Genomic DNA, 21,311 nt, shown 5'->3' with positions numbered 1-21,311 from the left:
GAGGACTCGCTGCTCCAGCCTCAGACCTGAGTCACCTCATGTTCACTGAACATTGAGAATTAGATGCCCTGAGCCAGGACTCTTACATGGTTGTGTCTCTGTCTTTGAGAAATAAGAGTTAACAATGCTGCATGATTTAGTTCTCTCTCTCTCTCTCACACACACACACACACACACACACACACACACACACACACACACACACACACACACACACACACACACAGTATCCCCACAGACAAAAGCTGATATCTTCTGACTGAGGAACAACAGTACGGCTCTGTGCGGTTCTTGCCCTCAGGCCTGTAGGTGATTCAGATTTTCTGAAAATATCCTGAAAAAGGAGAAGTCTTACACGAGCCTCCATTATGGAAGGGTTCCATGACAGCCCAGACAAAACAGGACAGAGATAGGAAATCTTTTTTCTTTGCCTCACCCAACAGATCACTGTAAGGAGACATTTAATCAATAGTAACATCTGATCAATTCTTTTATACATCATTAAGGGGGATTACTCATTAAGGGTAACATTACTGGTGATTATCATTACCAGTAATATTGAATAAATACCTGAGAAGTTCAGAAAAGCTTCTGAAGGAAAATCAGGGGGTTTTTCATTCAGTATTCTGAAAGTTTAAACATCTGCATAGCCCTTGCCACCTGTCAATCTGAGCATTGTTATTTATGAGAAGCACCTGTTAGTGTATGCAAAGTTCACACAGGACCATGTGAGCTTATGTGACAATGCCCCGAAGCAATGCTATAGAATGAAGGGTTTACTGACAGACTGAGCTACATACTCAATTACTTTTCAGTGACCTTTGTGTGAGCAGAATAGAGTCCTTATCACACAATTCTTAGAGAGTTTTCCTAAAACTTTTCTGGATGGGTAGTAAGGTTCTTCTTTTAACCTTTCAGAGTTTGACACTTTTAGAGATTATTTATTTAACTTTTGATGATACTGCAGATCCCAGAACATGGATATTGCCTGGAATGCAGAACGCTCCATGTAAACCCCTTTCTTTTGGCTTTCAGAGTCAGAGAAAACTTGTATAAAAAAGTTCAGTATAAACTGTTACTTCAGTTAAGGAGCATAATGGTTTGCACATTTAACATGCATTTCACCCATCCTCTAATGTAAACTGAGCGCGTTGTTTACTCTCTCTAAGTGACAGACCAAGCAGAACTTTCCTATTTACTTCCTGCCTCATTCCAAAGACCAGCCCAGTTGCATATTTTCCATATTCCCTTAAACACTGTTGCCCTTCATGTTAGCTTTGTGTGCTGCATCATGTTGCAGAACTGTCAATCAAGCATAGAGAGACTGAAACTGAGTGTGGCGATAAAGCTGTGAAATATGCGGGACGGCCGAAACTGTTCGAGTTTATGTACAAAGCCACACAGCTCCCACAGACAAAACAAACCGAAGAGCCGAAAAACTCTTTTGTTTGTTGTCACATGCACAAGTGATTCACATTTTTTTTCTGTATTGAGTTGACTGTTGTTGCCAGAGTGCCAGATGTTTACCAAACCTATCTCACTAAAGGCTGTAGTTGACTGTTAAGCAAGGGGAAAATATAGATTGTTTATTTGTGAAAACATCGCATTAAAGGTCCAGCTTGTAATTCTAATCTCATACACTAAACAAACAAACATGGTGACTCAGACCAAACAATAGACAATTTCGGCCAACCACATATATACTTCAGATCATGGGAAGGAGGGACATAATTCTATAGACTGTTGACCTCAAATATCAACAACTGTACAACTGTATCACAGACTCTGCCTTTAAATGCAAGTTTTCTCATATTATGTTACCTATAATACTAAAGCATCTGTTCAAGGTCTCATTTTCACATTGTTCATTTTAGGCCATTTTATGAACAAAGGCAAAATTAGATTATTTAGCTTTTTGCCTTGTAGTCTTTTGCTCTTGTTTGTGCATAGCAACACACCCTCCAACACAAAAATCAATGGCCTTTTATGTTTCCTTTTGTGTGGTGATCTATGTCCTTCCTCCAACATGAACTCCTCTGTACTACATTCAGCAATCTGAAGATCAGTTTCTCAATGTATTTCAAGGTATTGCTAACTGCCAGCAATTTTTAATTTATTGAGTTCTCAGCACGATAAGTTCCTCATGATGTTTTATGAAGTGGTGTGGTGTTCTATGGATTGTGACACTAAAAGCACAATCATGGTCATGGAGCACTGTGTGACAGTCAAACCGCTCAATTTAGCATTACCCAGAAGCCAATTATGACTCAAAGTTTTGTCCTACTTCCTTCATGGGACATGATGCTATTTTCTTAGGCCTTCACTGGCGCTTGAAAAGAAGTCTTGAAAAGCTTCTCTGTGTCTGTGCAGTTATCCTTGCCCAAGGGGAAACCGTCTGTGACTGTGGCTGTCTAGACAGTTTTACCTGCAAAGCAGCAGCAGCTCGCTGCTCCTCTGCTGGAGTCTAGCAGCATGGGAAGAAGCAGTAGGAAAATTAGGGAGTGCTTTGGAGGTCAACGTAAACAAACACCCACCCACACACACCTGATAATAAACCAACAGACATCATAAATCAGCCCAGGCACAGAGCGGCAAGGCCTGGTCTCCATGTAATTGTGTAACCCTCTTATCCATTACTATTACCATCCAATATCAATGCATAGTGCACCATTCAATGGGCATTAGGATAAAAAGTCATGGTTTTAGTCAGCTGTTGAAAAACACAGTCTGGCCAGCTGTCCATTTAGTAATTCAGGGATTAATGTGGCTCTGTGCCAGTGGTGATTGACTGATGACTTTATGTTTACAAATAATGAGTCGTCATCGGAGTGGGTCAGACCATTTACATCCTTCTCTGTCCCAGCATGTGAATGAGGATTGAGCCTTGTGTCAGTGCTCTAAATGATATGTATGCATTTTTATGCATTGATAATCCATTGGGACTCTGAGTTAAGCATTTCATGTCTGAAACTAAAAACACTTAAAAATGCTCCATCCATGGGAGTTCTGTGTCTGTCTGTCTGTCTCTGTATGTATGTGTGTGTGCGTGTGTGTGCGTGTGCGTGCATTAGAGAACAAGAGGAACACAACATTATAGAAAATAATTGAAGTGACGAATATTCTGTGGCATTATTTGGCACACTTGTTATTTTTTGGAATGAAACATTTTTGGATTAAACTAGGCGCACTGTAGGCTATGTTTTCCAAAAGAGGATTATGTTTGTTGCGCGACATAGGCTAAGCATTCACCCACTCCACATGTATTACAGTCAAATTTAGAAGTGAGATTTTTCGCCTTTGCAATTGTCCCTCTGTGTTTCCTGTAGGAGCAGAGGAAGTGTTGCCTAGATACAGCAGAGATTTTCCAGATTTTCACAAGACGATGGAGAAGTACGAAAAAATAAAAGTAGTTGGAAGAGGCGCATTCGGGTAATTTAAATTAACATAACATATCTCACCAACAGAGAAGTAAAATATGGTAGGAGTACGCTACTTATTCCTTTGAGAAGAGAAATACAACTTTATCGTTAGACTACTAAAAGTTTTGTTATCGTGCTGCTGCAGCAATGCATGCAATGGCAAGGACAGACGTGGCATTTATGGTTACAGTGTAGCCAAGTCTTACACCTATTGACAATGTTGCTGCACATTTATCAAACAAGACATAATTTGTTACTTTGTTATTTAACATTTCCGCAAAACAACGGCTCTTGTCGATAAAAAGTAACTTATTTGTAGTTGTTCGTGGTATAACGTCGTCTGTCTGTCTCATCATCTCTTTCCCTTGCTTTTGTAACGTTACAATATTATTTTTCACACGCCCTACTTTCCCTTCGTACAGTATAGTGCACCTTTGTCGGCGTCGCAGTGATGGGGCCCTGGTAATCCTGAAAGAGATTCCGGTGGAGCAGATGACGCGGGACGAACGTCTGGCAGCCCAGAACGAGTGCCAAGTTCTCAAATTACTCAACCACCCTAACATAATTGAGTACTATGAGAATTTTCTCGAAGACAAAGCGCTCATGATAGCAATGGAATATGCGCCAGGTAGTTCACCCGTCTTCATGGATAGCATATAATGACACATAATACTAGGCCTACCTCATTTTGCCAAGGGATTTGTCCATGGTTGCCTACAGGGTTATTGCAGTTGTCCTGTGGGAAAATGCAAGCAAATATCCATTTATCCATATCCAAACATCCAAATATCTAGCATTACCACGACATCAGACAACACTCATACTATGTGCAGTAATATTAGCTCACTGTGTACAATTCATTCAGCCATAGGCACTAAGCTGTTGGAGCCTTCCCTGTGCCAGTTACAGTTGTCATCAAGATATTATAAAGCGTTGGGGTCTGGAGCGGGTCATTACCCTGTTGGAGGACCCATGGCATGTGACTGGGACTGAGCTTTCTGACACTGGGCTGTATGTTTCGCTCCAGGATGCCTTCTAGTCTAGAGATTTCATTGTGCCCTTCAGAGCTTCAAGGCACCCTGGGGCAGACACAGCACAGCAGCAACAAAACATGACAGAACCTCCTCTGTTCCTAAAAAATAGGTATTGTGTTCTTTTCTTCTGTGTGTTTTTTCTGTCATCCGTCCATCCTTCTGTCTGGCCTGGTTTCCAGGAAATTTGGTGGAAAGGTGTAGCCTGGCTCAAGGACAAACCCATGATATTTTGTAGCAGATCTGACTCATGGATCAACTGTAGCAATTAAGTTTAACTTTCGCTACTTTTGTGCCATATAACATTCATGACCTCAGAGTTCACCTTGGAAGTTTTCTTTGGCTTTTTGTCTTTTCAAACTTTCTTTGCTTTGCCCTTTTACATATCAAAGGAATGCAGCCATACATGAGACAATTGCTTTTAATTTCACATTCAACGAAGATATGAAGCATTCTTTCAATACATTCAACCTAGTCTGTATTACTGTAGTTGTACTCTCTGTTTATCGGCATGTCTGCCTGTCTGTTAACCAATACCACCATCTGTTTTGTGTCGGTGTTCTTTGTGTTTTGCATATAGGTGGGACGTTAGCTGATTACATTCAGAAACGCTGCAACTCCCTGCTGGATGAAGACACCATCCTGCACTTCTTTGTGCAGATCTTGCTGGCTCTGTATCACGTGCACAACAAACTCATTCTACACAGGGACCTGAAGACCCAAAACATCCTGCTGGACAAACACCAGATGATTGTCAAAATTGGGGACTTCGGGATCTCCAAAATCCTTGTCAGCAAGAGCAAGGCTTATACTGTGAGTGATGAAAGCTTAGAGCTCTACAACACACCTACATTAGAATACTCATTTATTACCACTGTGTGAAGCAGCTTATGTTTACTGTTGATATTGTTTTGCTGTTGTTGTAATACTAAATTAGGTTGTTTTGTTTACAGGTAGTGGGGACGCCATGCTATATCTCTCCAGAGCTGTGTGAGGGCAAGCCTTACAACCAGAAGAGTGACATCTGGGCCCTGGGTTGTGTGCTTTATGAACTGGCCAGCTTGAAGAGAGCTTTTGAAGCTGCAGTAAGAAAGGCGTCTTCCATGCCTGGTCAATCTCAGTCTTTGTTTCCCCCTCTAATTTCAAATGGTCAAATCGTCGCATGAATATGAATAATTATGATGGCTGATTTCAAACTGTCAGATCGTCATCGGACTATTTCATATCTTATCAGCATGATGGACAGTTGAATGGCAAAGTAGCATAAAAACACGAAAAATCACATCAGCATCTTAGAGGACGAGTGCCACTTACTACATTAACCAGTTTTGGAAGAAAAAAAAACCTCCCACAAATGCACACACTGGATCCACTCTTCTCTGTTTGCAGAACCTGCCGGCCCTGGTCCTGAAGATCATGAGTGGGACCTTCGCGCCGATATCGGATCGCTACAGCCCCGAACTGCGGCAGCTCATCCTCAACATGTTGAACCTGGACCCGTCCAAGCGGCCGCAGCTCAACGAGATCATGGCCCACCCCGTCTGCATCCGCCCTCTGCTCAACCTCCACACCGACGTGGGCAACGTGAAGATGCGCAGGTGAGGAGGATGTCTCCATGGCCACCGCCGCACGGTTGCCACAGCAACCTGCGAGGTTCAGCCGAGAAATAGCAACACTTAATTATGCCGAGTAAGCAAAGGATTAGCCTGACCCTGTTTCCCCTTCTACCAGTTTACCTGTGGCACCACGGGTAGAGCAAAGGGCTAACAACAACAAAGTTATGGGATGTATACCTATGTAGCATGCATGATACTTCTACCCAAAGTGATGTATAGTATTTTAATGTTGCCGTGACTAATGTTGACCACAGGATTGAGAAGCCACTGTCTACTGTACCAGCGGGTGCTCATGGCAGACCAGGGGGGCGTGTGGCCGGAACCCGGACACGTGGTAGGTGCTGACACTGTGTTCTCATTTCCTGTTTTGCAACAGTTCTTAAGACAAAACTACTTCTGACACACATGAAAGAAATGGTTTTGCAACAGTAGGACAAAGGTGCCATTCTCTTTTTTTTTACCAAGTGCTCTATTCTTGTATCTCCGCTCGTACAGTGAGGTGGTAACCAAGCACCATAACAAACTCTCTGATTGTAAATACTGATTGAATGTATACTACACTATACACTGCATGGTAAACTTAATCTAAGTTTAGTATAATGGGAATACCTGAAATCGTTTTATTGTCATACTACACCAAACATGACATTCTGTCTCTTTCTGTCTCTCTCTCTCTCTCTCTCTCTCTCTCCCTCTCCATCTCTCTCTGCAGATGGCCTGATGGGCCTTGGCCCCAGTAAGATGATGCACTCTCTTCCCCAGTCGTCCGTGTACACCTGGGGCAGTGGCATCTCCTCCCCACTCCGCCTCCCCATGCTCAACACAGAGGTCCTGGAGGTGTCCCTGGGCCGCACCCAGAAGATGGGGGTCACCAAGTCAGGCCGCCTGCTTACCTGGGAGGTCAGTGCCAGGGTCATCTAGTAATTTAATTCAATTCAAGATTTATTTATATAGCGCCATAACAAGAGAATGTGTCTCAATGTGCTTTAGAGGCCAGCTTAAGCTTGATCCTTGGTTCTCTTTGATGTAGCGGTATTAGCAATGGAACTCAAAGATATCTCACTGTACACCATAGTGTCTCATCACTGCTCTTGTGGAACTTACGTACACTATTACACCCTTCCTGGCAGTGGTTTAATACTTTCAATTTCACTTTTTCATACATGCAAAGAGATCCTGGCTCACTGATTTTGCATGTTCCTGTGTGTTAGCTTTCCTGGAATGTCTTCTCAATGTCCTCTGAAATGTATTTGAAATGAGCTTAGACAGAGATATTTTGAACAGGCAAGGTTAAAATGACAACTCGTAATGCTACACTGCAGAGATACTTTCTGAGGGGACTCTGGCACCCTAGTAACTGTCTCCTGACAGTGGCTGGCCGTGATCGTATAGTGGTTAGTACTCTGCGTTGTGGCCGCAGCAACCCCGGTTCGAATCCGGGTCACGGCATGTTTTATGTTGCTTTGGTGTTTACTTCATTTGTGGGGTCTAGGAACCATTTTTGTGAAATTTGTCAGTGCTACAGCACAGGCAAACTCTGAGCACAGTGCAAAGAGACCCACAGCATGCTTTTTCTGTGGCGGTATGTGGCTCTTCGCTGCTGTATGTGGCTCTTCTCTGCTGTATGTGGCTCTTCGCTGCTGTATGTGGCTCTTCTCTGCTCTCGTGGGGCTTCTGTTACATACACCATACACAATTCCAGACAGGGGTTTCATTGAAAAACATGTCATGATTTGCATGGATTTGAATATAGGACTTGCGGTCAGGTCAGTGTTCATTGTAAAAGGCAGTTGGTTTAGGTGGTGAGGTAGAGAGATCTGAGTTGTGAGAGTCCCCATAACAAGTAGGACATGAAATACAAATTCTTGTATTGTGTAATGATAATGAAGTTACCTTAGGACCATGATTTGATGTGGTTTTGGGAAGCAGATCATGTTTATGAAATGTGTCATTTTGTTAAATGTTCAATATAAGACTCATCTGTTCAACTTAATTAATTCTCTTACAGAGTATTTGTTCATATGAAAACACATTTTTTTCATTGTTGATATTTGATATTGTAATGTTATTGATATTGGTGTTATTATTGTATTATTATCTATTATGTAGTAGACTTTCCAACATTATTTGAAACTAATATTTTTAACTAATGTAGTGCTCATATACGGTACAACTGATGAAGGGCAAGTATTGCGGTTCCCCATGTATCATCATGCTTTGGACAAAAGCGTCTGCCAATTACCATTAACATAAACATAAACATAAACATGTCCTCTGTAAGGCCCCGTCTCTGGGGTTAGATGACCCCTGCCTGCCCGGTGCTGTGGACCACATGCAGCCCATGTTCATATCCCGCTTCCTGGAGGGACAGTCTGGGGTCACCATCAATTCTGTGTCCTGTGGAGACCTCTTCACCGCCTGTCTCACTGGTGAGATATTTCTCACTCTATTCAGGCTGCCTAAGTGTTACAAAGGATGTAAAAGCAAAGACAGAAGTACTACAAAGCAAGTAGATAAAAGCAAAAAAGACAAGGGAAGACTCTGTGAAAGGGGCACCAGGTTGAAGTGAGGCTTACCATAGAGATGTGATAAATAATTCAGTAAATAAATTAACATATAATAAGTACCATATTATTTGTATATAATACTGTATAATGTAATGTAATATAATATAATATGTATTGTCATGTCATTGCTAATTTCGAAGTAGTATTTTCTCATGCGTGCGTTTTTCTACTATGGACTATAAGCAGGAAGTCAAAGCGGTACTTTCAATTTCACTTTTTCATGCAAACAAAGCCACTTGCTCACTGTTTCTGCATTTTCTGCTTGTTCACTTTCCTGGAATGTCTTCTCACTGAAATATATTTTAAATGAGCTTAGACAGAGAAACTACTAATAGGCAAAGTTAACAACTACTGATAATACTACACCACAGAGATAATTTGTTAACGGGTCTCTGGCAACTCCATAAGTGTCTCTGACAGTGGCTGGCCGTGATCGTATAGTGGTTAGTACTCTGCGTTGTGGCCGCAGCAACCCCGGTTCGAATCCGGGTCACGGCAGGTTTTATATAAACTGCTGGAGTTTTGTCCTCAAGTCTAGGAGGCATTTCTGTGAAGTTTGTCAGTGCTACAGCACCGGGGAACTCAGTACAAGCACAGTGCAGAGAGAGCCACTGTGTCTGTGCCTCACTGCTGCTCTCGTGAGGCTCGTGTTACACAATCCAGAGACTTCCTGTGGGGGGGACTTTGCACTTGCTGTCGGGGCCAGTGGCGCAATGGATAACGCGTCTGACTACGGATCAGAAGATTCTAGGTTCGACTCCTGGCTGGCTCGGCTGACCTTTTCTGCCAAAGTCTGCCACGTGTGAAAGTTGATGCTTTGTGTTCTCGTTGCTGTGGCTCTGGAACTCTATAACTCAAGTGTCAGAGGGCAATTGATTTCTTTTTTTTACGAGGCACAAGATGATCTAGAACTGCTGTTTCCCCTCTAGTGGTCAGACTGAAGTCCCCAACTGCATGTGGCTCATTTGTTCATCCCTTTAAGCAGCCTCTCCCATATGGTCTAGCGGTTAGGATTCCTGGTTTTCACCCAGGCGGCCCGGGTTCGACTCCCGGTATGGGAAAGATTTTTTAGGTGTTGCAGTTTTTACAGTGTGTCGATATCTCTACCTTGACCAAACCTTTTTCTTCAGCCCTAGTTGTGATTCATAGTACTACACATCCACTGGCACCACTTGTGAATAATGCGAGATTAAATGCCTCTCTGATCATCTCTCTGTCACCCACTCCCACTTCATTTAGCATAGTCCGAGATTAGATTACTGGATTAAATCTGTTGTTTGGGATTAAAATGGCTTGTTTTGTGTCGGTTGACATAATGTTGATATACATATACATGACCACATCTGTGCCCCTGTGCTCATGCAGTAATAGTCTTGCTAATCTCCTTTAATTTGTTGCCTCTCAACAGACCGAGGCATCATCATGACATTTGGTAGTGGCAGCAATGGATGCCTTGGGCACGGGAGTTTTAACGACGTGACGCAGGTAAATTGCTTCGGATGGGCTGTGGTGACATTTATGAAGATTGAAAGTCCCCCATTAAAATGCAGCTGAGAGTCTTACTGTTCATCATACGGAGTGTTACGGTTCATTGGCATTTCTGAAAAGAAAGTGTGCAATTAAAACATTTTTCCAGACGTAGTAAAATGATAGAAAATTACATTTTACAGTTACATTTTACATTTTATCTATTGTATAAATACCGTACAATACTGTATGTATTTGATTAAAAATCTTTTTTAAGATTCTGATTTCACCAGAAAGATACTGAATAATAGAAAAAAGACCATAGTCTTGATCCTACAGAAGTTAAACATTAACAACATTCTAACTCAGGCGTTCAGTAATCTATTGACTTTCTTTTCATCATCTTGCTACACAGTTCAGTCCAGTTCAGTCCAGTCATCCTCAATCACATCATGAATGGCATAGTAACTAGAAAGCATGTTCAGGAAATTAATCAGCAAGCCTGGAAAAAAGCCTGGAAATGGTCTTAGAGCAGAGAGTGAGTGAGTGAGAGAGATCTCTGCTTTGACTGAGCTGAGTCTTGAGTGTGCCTAAGATCATGGAGGCCCAGTATATGGAAAGAGGCCTCTGCTCTGCCTGGACTGAGTTTTATCCTGTGTGCGTGTGTGTGTGTGTGTGTGTGTGTGTGTGTGTGTGTGTGTGTGTGTGTGTGTGTGTGTGTGTGTGTGTGTGTGTGTGTGTGTGTGTGTGTGTGTGGCCTAAGATCGTGGAGGCCCTGCTGGGCTACGAGAGAGAGAGAAAGGGAGAGACAGTATATGGAGAGAGGCCTCTGCTCTGCCTGGACTGAGTTGTATCCTGTGTGTGTGTGTACAGCCCAAGATCGTGGAGGCCCTGCTGGGCTACGAGCTGGTGCAGGTCTCCTGCGGAGCCTCCCACATCCTGGCCGTGACCAACGAGGGAGAGGTCTTCTCCTGGGGCCGTGGCGATAACGGTAAACACAAGAGACCCCTTCTCCTCTTCACAATGCCTGCTTCTGATTTCATTTCATTCACTTTGACTCCTGATTCCTGATCATTTTCTATCCTGAACCAACTCTTAACATTAAAAGTGTTTGTTTTGATCACATCATGTTTGCCCTTAGGTAGCATAGGGCGTGTGACTTTAAAAAAAAAAAAAAAACAATGTGTGACAGTAAAAAAAAAACAATGTGTGACAAATGTAAGCGTAGGACAAAGACTCACTGATGGCACTGCCCTCAGCCAAAAGTGTCATAGTTTCCGCCATAACCCTTCCTCTGCACCATGTGACTGTGTGTGACCCCACGTGGTTCTGGGGGACACTTTCCGCTGCAGGTCGCCTGGGTCTGGGCAACCAGGACTCCCACAACACCCCGCAGCAGGTGAGCGTGCCGGCCGACTTTGAGGCCCAGAACGTGCTCTGTGGGGTGGACTGCTCCATGATCATCAGCACGCAGCAGCAGATCCTCGCCTGCGGGAGCAACAGGTGAGCTCTCGGCCTTCCACCGACACCGCAAGAGTCACGTTTAGATTTTGTTTACCAAAAGTTATATGTCTATCATTTGTGTATAATCCCATTTTGTTTTGTGATTAATTAATGAAGCGCATGTATCCCTTGTTGTCTGAGAGCATTGTCTGATTCACAATGCCATTGTTCCCCGGAGGCTTAAGTCAAGCTTTTATTCTCAGTAACTTGCACACAAAAGTGACATTGTTTGAATTGGCTGGCTATGCCTAGCTCTGCCCTAATGAAACTGCTCTCTCTCTCTATCATGCATCAGTATCGGTGTCATGCATGCATTGCAATGCAAGAAAGTGAAGTGTGCCAGCAGTACATTCTTTCTCCTCTTCATTTCACATGCAGTCAGACTGCATTCTGTACGCATGACTATCCGACGTGGAACCCTTAACTCATTACAGGCCTGCCTCAGTGCTGACTTAGGGAGTGTTCACCTGTACAGTTGACCTAGGTCTGAGCTGCAACCGCAGAATGCAGTTTACCCACAGAGTCACTTTCCATTGCAATTGAACAATAACATTTTTAATATTCTCAGGATTGATGGATTGATTGGCCCATGTGTCGGGCAGGATAACATGTGTCATGGTGTTGAGGTACACAGACGTTGTAGAAGGTTCTAGAACACTGAACTGCCATGCTGCAGTGCTAGTTGGATGAGGAGGAGACTTATGAGTGGTTTAGTGCTCAGGGGAGATGGCACAGGCTGGACAGATTCCACACCAGTGAGAGGCACTTCCTGGTCATGACGCACTGCATCTCACTGCTGGGCATTCCTACGTCTTCTCTCGCTGGACATTCCCTCTCAGAGCAGGAAATTCCCCCTCACCACACCGCCCTCCGTCAGCCTTCCATGGTGATGATGAGGAGGCACCTGGTGTACTGAAAGACATGGAAACTATGCCACTGATATTTCCCAATAGTCTGTTTTTCTTTTTTAACTGTTTTGAAACAAACCGGTGATCTACCATGTGCATGACATTGTCCTCAGCTGTTCTCTTATCGTTATTGTGCCTGAGAAGTTAACTTTGAATCTGTTGTCCATATTTATAGATAGATGTGGATTGTTCCCTAGTGGTGACAGTAATTGCTTTTGAATGGATCCTTATTTGCCTGTCATATTGGATTCAGATGCCCTGTTTCACATCAGCTTGTGTCTGGTATTCTTGCTGACAGTATAAACCGCCATGACTGCAAACAGCTTGTTTTCTCTCTCTTATTTAAAAGTGAGAAATCATAGCATCCATCTTCCGGGCCTCCACTGATGCCAGGCATGCCTACGTCACGTCATTTCAGATTTTGGATGACTGATTACTCCTAAAGGTACTGTATCCCCCTCTCGCCCCCTCTCAGGTTCAACAAGCTCGGGCTGGATCAAATAGTTGGAATAGAGGAGCCTGTCCCCCCGGATCAGCTGGAAGAGGTCCAAGCATTCCGTCCCATCCAATCAGCTCCTCTGAGTGTGGAGAAGATTGTTTACATTGATATAGGAACGTCCCATTCTGCTGCGGTCACAGGTGCGGCTTGATTTTTCGCATATCACTGACAACCTTGTAAATTGGAATGACAAAGATGGAAGCAATGGTCATACTTCATTATTTTCCACAGTAAATCTGTTGAATATTGAATCTTGAAATATTGAAGTCCACTGTATCAGGGTACCGATCATCCCTTACGCCTCTTGTCCTGTCTCTCTTCTCTGCCTAGAGAAGGGCCAGTGCTTGACCTTTGGCAGTAACCAGCACGGCCAGCTGGGCTGCAACTCTCGGCGTAGCAGCAGAGTGCCGTACGTGGTGCCCAAGCTCCAGGGCATCACCAGGGCAGCCTGTGGAGACGCCTTCACCCTGGCCATCGGAGCTGGTAAGACACACAGCTGCCACAAACAAGCTAAGATTTGGTGTAGCAACAGCACGTGTTAGATTTTGTTTTCTGAATGCATCAGTGATTCTCTCTCATGACATGCACAGTAGTGGATAAACAATCATGATCATGAAATCATGATCCAACAATATTATGTGTCCTTTTTGCCTAACTGACCCCAATGCAATCTAAAATCCACATACGATACATAATTGAACAAAAAAAGAGAAAACTGTATGTGTCTATTAAGTGTTTATAAAATAAGGCTTACTTCATGAGCATTTCATGAGAATGCTTAAATAACTAGTGGAAAAGTGGAAAGTGGAAAATTCTGCAAAAGAAATATTTCAAATAAGCAAAAAGGATGCCCAATTCCATTGTTCACCATGCAGAAATCACCCACACAAGATTGACAGCAACGAGCCAGTCTTTTGAGAACATGAGGGGAATCAATAGAAAGAGGGTTCCTTTTTACTACATAGAACAATGAACAGACATTCCAATAATGATGTAAAAGGTGCCATAGGTGTCAAAGGTCAGAGGTCAGCTCCGCAACCAGCTGGGGTCTAAAACCGGGTTGTGGCCTCTGAAGACCCTCATTTTGTTTCCAGGGAAGACTTTGTACCTCTAGTCTGTTGTGTGTGGCTCAGACACAAGAATATCTGTCATGTCTAAATTCGTCAGGGTTTTACAAATCAGTGGAGTGGGGAGTAGAAGACTGGTAAAGAGAGAGTGAGGAGAATATGTGTTTGTTAATGACAGGAGCAGTGTTTTTCTTTACTATATTCAACATATTGCACTGTTTGCTGTGTTCTATATATTGCACTGTATATTCTATTCTACGTATACATTGCACTCTATCAACAGTTGAGGCCTGGTTAATCCCCATATGTAAACATGATGATGTCATCCCATTGTATGTTTCACTCTTCATCTGCCTGTTCTGTATTTCCCCTGTTTTGCCTGTAGATGGGGAGGTCTACACCTGGGGGAAGGGAGCTCGCGGTCGCCTGGGCAGGAAAGAGGAGGATTCTGGGATACCAAAGGCAGTTCAGCTTGACGAGACCCATCCATTCACCGTCACCTCGGTGGCTTGTTGTCATGGCAACACCCTCCTGGCGGTGAAACGTAATGTCTCACTCATTCTTGCTTTGCACCCCTTTGTTGCATAATAACGCAGTATCTTTGAGAAAGCAGGAAATCAGATACCTCGACCTCTCAAAAATAGACAAGGAGAGAGAAAAAAAAAAAGACCAGCGACGGCACAGGAATAGGCCATTCTTCAGGGCTGGAAACGCTCATAACTGAAGTCGTATGACGCTCATCACCTTGTAAAAAAAAAAATTCAGAAGAGTGGCTCAAACCAAATGAGACATCTCCTCAAACAAAAGAGGTGTGTAATTGCCCCTTTTAGTGTCAGTCTGACTCTTTGTAGCCCTCCTCCCATTCAGGCCAATTTGAGCAGGGCAACTGCGCTTTAGTCTTAGAGCTGCCTTTGTGTCCCCCATGCTGCCCGAAGGGGGTTGACAGAAACTCTGCCTAATTAAGTCAGGGATGAGGCAATCCTGTGTGTGCAGCTCTTTCATTAATACGAGAAAGGCAATACAAAATGAACAGCAGGAGGGTGCTGGTCGCATTTAGCTTGTTAGACTGCAGAGAAGGTGGGAGGAAAAGGGGGGGCACCACGCATGCAGCAGTCAGCTCATATCCAAAAGTGACAGAGAGATTGAGAAATAGACAGAGAGAAAGAGACAGAGAACTAGAGCACCCTAGATGCGTGTCCCTAATTTTGCTAAGCCTGCTGAGCTAAAGCATAGTGTAGGTGACCTATCGAGTCTCAGTGCTAGACTAGGATATGGTAGCTCATCATGCTGTGTAATCTCCTCTGACAATCAGAAACCATCTCACGACATCCAATACCTTTGTGCTTTAGGGATCTGCTACATCATTAAAAGTACATGTGGATCAATGTAACACTTAATGGAGATACTGTATCAGGACATTCAGTCGCATTGTGTTGCATTGGCAATTAAGTGCTTGATGTCATTACTTTCAATGCAAGTAAAGTCTTGTAAGGTCTCATACATGTAGAATGAATCATCATGTATAGCCTAAATACATGCTCATGGTTTGGCGGGGGGGGGGGGTGTTGATGTTATAGCTACATGTTGTAGTCTGTGTCACTGTGCTACTTGAAAATACACCCAGCTTACGCACAGCAGCACTCAGTAGGACATTGCTCTATCATCTATGGTTAGATAATGGTATAATAATAATAATAATAATAATAATAATAACAATAATATAGTAACATCTGAATGTATTGAACTGAGTGGTGGATTAAAATCGGGCCTGCTTGCCTGACCCTCTCCCTCCTCCCTCCTCCCTCACCCCCTCCCTCCATCCCTCTTTCCTGACCACATTTGAAATAGATGCATCATGCAGGTTTAAAGGAAGATTACAGGGGCAAAAATCCTCAGGAAAGGATGGCTCTGTAATCCACTGGACTGGTGACACGTGAATGTGCAGAGCTGTATGTGACTGAGCCCAGCGCTGTAACTAAGTGAAATATTTATCCAGTTCGGCTCATCCCTCCCTCTTTTTTCGGCATTTTTTTTCTGTAATCCGTTTAAAAAACCTGCATAGTTTTAACTATGAGAGAGAGAGAGACGCTTTGGAGCTGAATAGATGTCATGCTTTTGCTGAAGTTTCCTCCTGTCTTTCGCAACAGTCCCTTTGAAGTGTTCTCATCCGTCCCAGTGATTATGAGGAAGTCAGGGTGTCATTCTTTCACTATGAGAATGAAAATGAGTTGCAGCCCATGTGATGTAACGCCACCGATGGGGTGTCATGATGTAATGTTGCAATTGGCAATGTTGGATCTCACCTCTTCTTTGTTTCCTTCTTTCCTCTCCTCTCCCCAGCTCTGTTTGAAGAGTCGGTACCAAAGTGACCCCTGTGATGACGACGACGAATCGAAAGCAGAGAGGACAAATGCAGCATGAAGGACAAACAGACACGTAGAATCACGCTGTGTCTGTTTTGGGAAAACACTTAATTGTTGATGAGTGTTAAGCCATGGGCCCGATCATGTTAGGTTTAATGGTATCAGATATTTTCAGGGACAAAACTGAAAAATTAAAATATTGCACTACACAACTAAAGGGCTAGTTGTGTTTGGTTCACAAGACCAATGTAAATACAGGTTTGAAGCCATCCCAGGAAATGGAAGGTGTAAGCATGAAAGGTTAAAGTCAATGGCTTTTGTTGAAGAGGAAATTTGGGTGATATTTACATTAATACAAACAAGGTTTAATGACAATTATGCCATTTTTAGGCTCCCATCCCAGGAAGAGGAACTGTCTGGACAGGTGTAAGCATGGCAGTAAGGGAGTTAGGGAGGGGAGTCATGCTCCTAACAGACTTTAACTGCCTTTCATATGTAAATTTGCAGGCACTGATATTTACATTAATACTAATACAGTGGTGACCTGTTTAATGACAATTATGCCATTCTGTTTGCAGCAACTGAACTTTTTCAAAGTTCTCAACGCTTAAATTCAGGGTGCACAATGAATTTTGAATGTCAGTGATTTATTTAACTGAACCATTGAAAAATGTGAATGCTATGTAAGAGTGCAGGGGGTCATTAACTGAACAGTATTATCATGTAAAGGGACTTTATTGTAACATCATCTGTTTCATACCAAAGAGGCACTGCTAAATCAACTATGAACATTTAAATACATTATTTATGATGATAAATGTTTGTTATTCGTCAGGTGAGTCAGTTCTCTCCAGTACTGGTTTTTGTCTGTTACCAGGTACAGCTTTGTTTATGACATAGTTCTGGTCATTCAGTAAAGTAATTATATTGAGAACCTTGTGCTCCTGTTTTAGGACTTACTTAAGCAGATATTCGGCCTCGCTCTCTCAAGGATATTTTTTGCATGTCTTTCTAGCCTCCAGAAGAGTTGCAACATGTTGGCAAACTGACACATTTATTCTTAGAAGTGAACTTGTATTACATCAATATGCCACTGAGAAATTCCCTATGAGGCATTTCAACCATTTCAATCATTTTATAACCTTTACAAGGAGAATCTTGAGAAGCTGTGTGGAAGGATTTAACTGAAGGGAAAAGTGTGTTTTCCCCATATACTTCTACCACTGTGTTGTGCCACAAGCAAAGATACTGGGCTATCATTTTTTGATGACGTAATGTCTGAGCAATACCAATGGTTGCAGTGCACCTCCTCCATTTACCAATGACGCTTTTCACCTTAAAGTACGACGTCATAGTTTTGCCTTTTTCATTTTTAATTAAAAAAGTATACAAAATATAGGCCTATATCTACGATGAAATTAAATGAACTCAATACTTACTGGTCGAACGCAAATATGTTTACGTCACCGCTAGAGGGAGACCTCTTCCTAATTAGTGATTCAAGTTAATTGTTATTGTGTGGTGTAGGCTTATTGGATGTGTTCGATTTTGAGAACCTTTAAGCACGAAATACATATCATCCGTCATGTTTCACTCTTCTGTTACTGTGAAGCATAATAACTTGCTATTAAAGGAGAGGGGAGAGGAAAGGAAATTATAATGACTAGACAAAGGATAGACCAAGGGCCAGCGCAATACACTTTGCAAATTCTTGTTGCTTATTGTCGATTGATTTGGGACTATTATCAGTCATTACTGAATGAGCTTATAAAATATGTTTTTGAGTTGATGAGATCTTCAGTAGAATCCGCAGGCTGTAGCCTATTGGCATTGAGCTGCCCTAGAGATCCGAAAACAGACGGTCAATGGGATTTAAATGTGACCCCTCCCACTCTGTGAGAGGCGTGGCTAGGTCTACCTAAACAGATGGGATGCACTGCTTGGCATTGTCTACATAGACTGTCAGTTTTACCTCAGCTGGTCGTCTGAGCGGTCTGATCCACCGCATCTCTTCGGTTGGCTTTTTTTTTACTGAATAGCCCTGATAACACACTTGTCAGTCGTGCTCACGGACATATTTCTATACGGCTAGAATTTATCTTTAACGGCGAGTCTCGTCTTAACCCTTTCATGCATACAGCAACATAAACCGGCGACGTGAGAGAGAGACGTGAAAGCAGTGCCAGGAATCGGAAGAGAATCCATTTGTCTCCGACGGATGGACTTGAATAAGAGGTAGACACAGAGACGGACTCTGACAGCGTAAACCGTGGACATATTCGTACAGCTCCCCGGCGAAACGGTGGGGAATCGAAGGCAAGACCAAACAGTCTTGAAAATAAACATATCACCCTGCTTATTGAGCAGCAACAATGCCGGGGTTTGATTACAAGTTTCTGGAGAAACCCAAGAGACGGTTTCAATGTCCACTGTGCAGCAAGGCGATGCGAGAACCCGTCCAGGTTTCAACGTGTGGACACCGATTTTGTGACACCTGTCTACAAGAATTCTTAAGGTAAGCCACTGTTCGCAGCCTTATGTTGACAATCGGCCGCCTGAATCAAAGAAGTGTGAAAGGGGAAAAGTTGAACAACTGGAAGCTGATGACGATCTGAAGGGTTGGCCTGCTGCAGATAATACGGCATAGCCTACGCCTGTTTCTGGATAAAGTAGAGCTGTATAAACATATACATTAACATATTATTAATAAAATGGATATTTGCAAGTCAAATGATTGAGATTAGCATATCTTCCTGGTTCTATTACAGCTGGCGTCTGCAGTCACATATTTTCTTCCAGTCATCCATAAAATCCACTTTCCTTTTGAAAAATATCTTATCTGTAATCCTGCTGTGTAGACTAATTCATCTAGCCTACATAGCCAACGAATATGGTGTAAACGCCTTGTTGTCAGATGACAGCCAATGTAGAATGTCCAAAATCAGCCAGTTCTAATATAAACATTTAAATAGGTGTGTGTGTGGGTGTGTGTGTTTTATCAGTAATTACTCGTTGATTCTCAACATAGGCTACTTGGCGTTTTTGCAGTGTGTTGTGTTAGGCCTAATGTTTGAAAAGGTCTTTGGCAGTTGTCTGTGTCTCAGTGTCTCTTGCTCATTGCCCTGACACATGCAAGCTATTAGGCCTACTTTAGGGTCTGAAGACAATGAGCTGACAGTCATATTTAGAGCCCACATATTTTTTCCCTGGGCTTGCTGTGGGTGTGTGGTGGTGGTGGTATATAGTGGGTGTGCTTGCATAGGGGCCTATGTGTGTGTGAGAGAGAGACAGAGAGAGAGAGTTTGTGTGTGTGTGTGTGTTTGTGTGTGTTGTGTGTGTGTGTGTGTGTGTGTGTGTGTGTGTGTATGCATGTGATCGCTCACCCAGGCAAAAGAGGCCCCAACCTCTGGCTGACGTTACTGCCTGGAGGCTGTGGCTGGGCAGCAGGGATGGGGAGCAAGGGGGCGGGCAGTGGTGGTGGTGTTGGGGGGTTTGCTGGGAGCTGGAAGGGGGTGAGTGGGGATTACTGTGGGATTCCTTTATTGAAACCAGGGCACCAGAGTAGAGTGCGGATCGGGCCGCAAATTTCGGTCCGAACCCGACAGGCATTTTTATGTCCGAACACGACCCGAGACCGACGCAGATGATGCCTCAGTTATTCCCATGCTAGTGATTAAACGTTCACGTTTGTGGATAGCCTCTCTTTTTAGCCCATTAAACGGAACACACAACAAATTGTCTACAGAATCAGATGAGCGCGTACACGCACGCAGGTCACACACAGCGCACATTAACACAAGAGGCCCAAGCAAGCATAGCCTAAATAGAATTTTTGTCTTACCATTGACAAAAAGTCTTAAAAATGAACTGCAAAAGTCGTTGAAACTACAGTGCCTCTGTCACTGATCCATATGCAGCATCGACGTTAATTGGGGCAACTCGAGGAAATCCTCATCCAGTTGAACGAGACGACCTTATAGCCTACCGGTAGCCTATGTCTTTACCACAGCTTGCAACGCAAATAATCTTAAAATCTCCTGATAGGCTAACAACTTTTTTTAACGTCACCCAAGATTGTGCTTTATAATGCGATGTGCATAACCTTTGTTTATGTAGTCGCGGAGACGTGCGCGATGTGTGCATTTCAGGCGGCATGCCTGAAATGCGTTGTCACGATAAACAAATCTTGCACACAGGAAGAAAGCTATTAGGTCTTTTTTACATTTTACTACTATTCTCTATTTTACTTACTATTCTCAAAAAACAAACATTTGCATCATGTAAAGCAGACCTGTTGGTTACCCAACATAATAAGGAATTTAAATGTAAAGCTTCCAATGCATATCGCCCCCATGTGTCCGAAACTGAACCGAACCCGACTACAATTTCTAAATATTTGTCCGAACCCGACCCGGCCCGGTAGCCACACTCTACACCAGAGTGTCCAGGGACCAGAAGACCTTTGCCTCAGAAGTCATTTGGGCCTCGGTAACTGTACACACACACACACACACACACACACACGCCACTTACAATCCCCCCCATCTTTTAATGCTTAACAACACTCTATTGACCTGGCTCATTGTAATGGTCACATTAGTGTTCGGAATCAATGGGACAAGCTTGCCTTTTGGCAATTCCACTACCTTTCTTTCACTCGGAAGTTAATGAGTGTCACTGGAGAATCAAGGCCATTCCTTTCAGTTCACCAACTTATGTGTAACTGTCACATCAACCCAAACATAGCATAAACTTGCCAAACCGGTTCCTTTGCCCTCTCGTGTTCACTAGGGCCGTGCCTTGTTCAGTGCACCATGCACATGTTCACAATCATGGCAGGCCTTTTGTCTCCCCCCATAAAGGCATCAGCA

General features: G+C 43.2%; 2 protein-coding genes and 4 non-coding genes across 6 annotated transcripts in view; all 6 read left to right on the top strand.

The window, feature by feature from the left end:
* Window positions 1-3,371: 3,371 nt before the first annotated feature.
* Window positions 3,372-16,699, top strand: nek8 (NIMA-related kinase 8). Its single transcript, XM_048264852.1, has 15 exons — window positions 3,372-3,429; window positions 3,842-4,047; window positions 5,031-5,263; window positions 5,404-5,535; window positions 5,840-6,048; window positions 6,321-6,400; window positions 6,779-6,966; window positions 8,348-8,495; window positions 10,042-10,118; window positions 10,974-11,091; window positions 11,453-11,603; window positions 12,987-13,150; window positions 13,341-13,493; window positions 14,463-14,621; window positions 16,418-16,699. Exons 1-15 carry the CDS (start codon window positions 3,383-3,385, stop codon window positions 16,444-16,446), a joined length of 2,094 nt encoding a protein of 697 aa, XP_048120809.1. The 5' UTR covers window positions 3,372-3,382; the 3' UTR covers window positions 16,447-16,699.
* Window positions 7,444-7,515, top strand: trnah-gug. The gene has a single exon. It is a non-coding gene; the product is annotated as a tRNA-His (tRNA).
* Window positions 9,060-9,131, top strand: trnah-gug. The gene has a single exon. It is a non-coding gene; the product is annotated as a tRNA-His (tRNA).
* trnar-acg lies at window positions 9,333-9,405 on the top strand. Its single transcript has one exon. It is a non-coding gene; the product is annotated as a tRNA-Arg (tRNA).
* On the top strand, window positions 9,623-9,694 carry trnae-uuc. Its single transcript has one exon. It is a non-coding gene; the product is annotated as a tRNA-Glu (tRNA).
* Window positions 16,700-18,379: 1,680 nt separating the features above from the next.
* traf4a (tnf receptor-associated factor 4a) overlaps window positions 18,380-21,311 on the top strand; it is a 39,733-nt gene continuing 36,801 nt past the window's right edge. The window contains 1 exon segment of the mRNA XM_048265201.1: window positions 18,380-18,955. Coding sequence (XP_048121158.1) covers window positions 18,813-18,955 — 143 coding nt within the window. The 5' untranslated portion in view covers window positions 18,380-18,812.

The sequence above is a fragment of the Alosa alosa genome, chromosome 15, assembly GCF_017589495.1.
Source record: "Alosa alosa isolate M-15738 ecotype Scorff River chromosome 15, AALO_Geno_1.1, whole genome shotgun sequence".
In the NCBI taxonomy this organism is placed as follows: domain Eukaryota; kingdom Metazoa; phylum Chordata; class Actinopteri; order Clupeiformes; family Clupeidae; genus Alosa; species Alosa alosa.
The sequence above is the reverse complement of the archived record's forward strand: the minus strand, read 5'-3'. Positions and strand labels throughout refer to the sequence as shown.

Bases quoted from the DNA above. Each gene is read 5' to 3' on its own strand.
- nek8 (XM_048264852.1), top strand. From the start codon at position 3,383: ATGGAGAAGTACGAAAAAATAAAAGTAGTTGGAAGAGGCGCATTCGG. The intron at 4,048-5,030 runs GTAGTTCACCCG...TTTTGCATATAG, and splicing joins AGCAATGGAATATGCGCCAG to GTGGGACGTTAGCTGATTAC. The intron at 13,494-14,462 runs GTAAGACACACA...TTTTGCCTGTAG, and splicing joins CACCCTGGCCATCGGAGCTG to ATGGGGAGGTCTACACCTGG.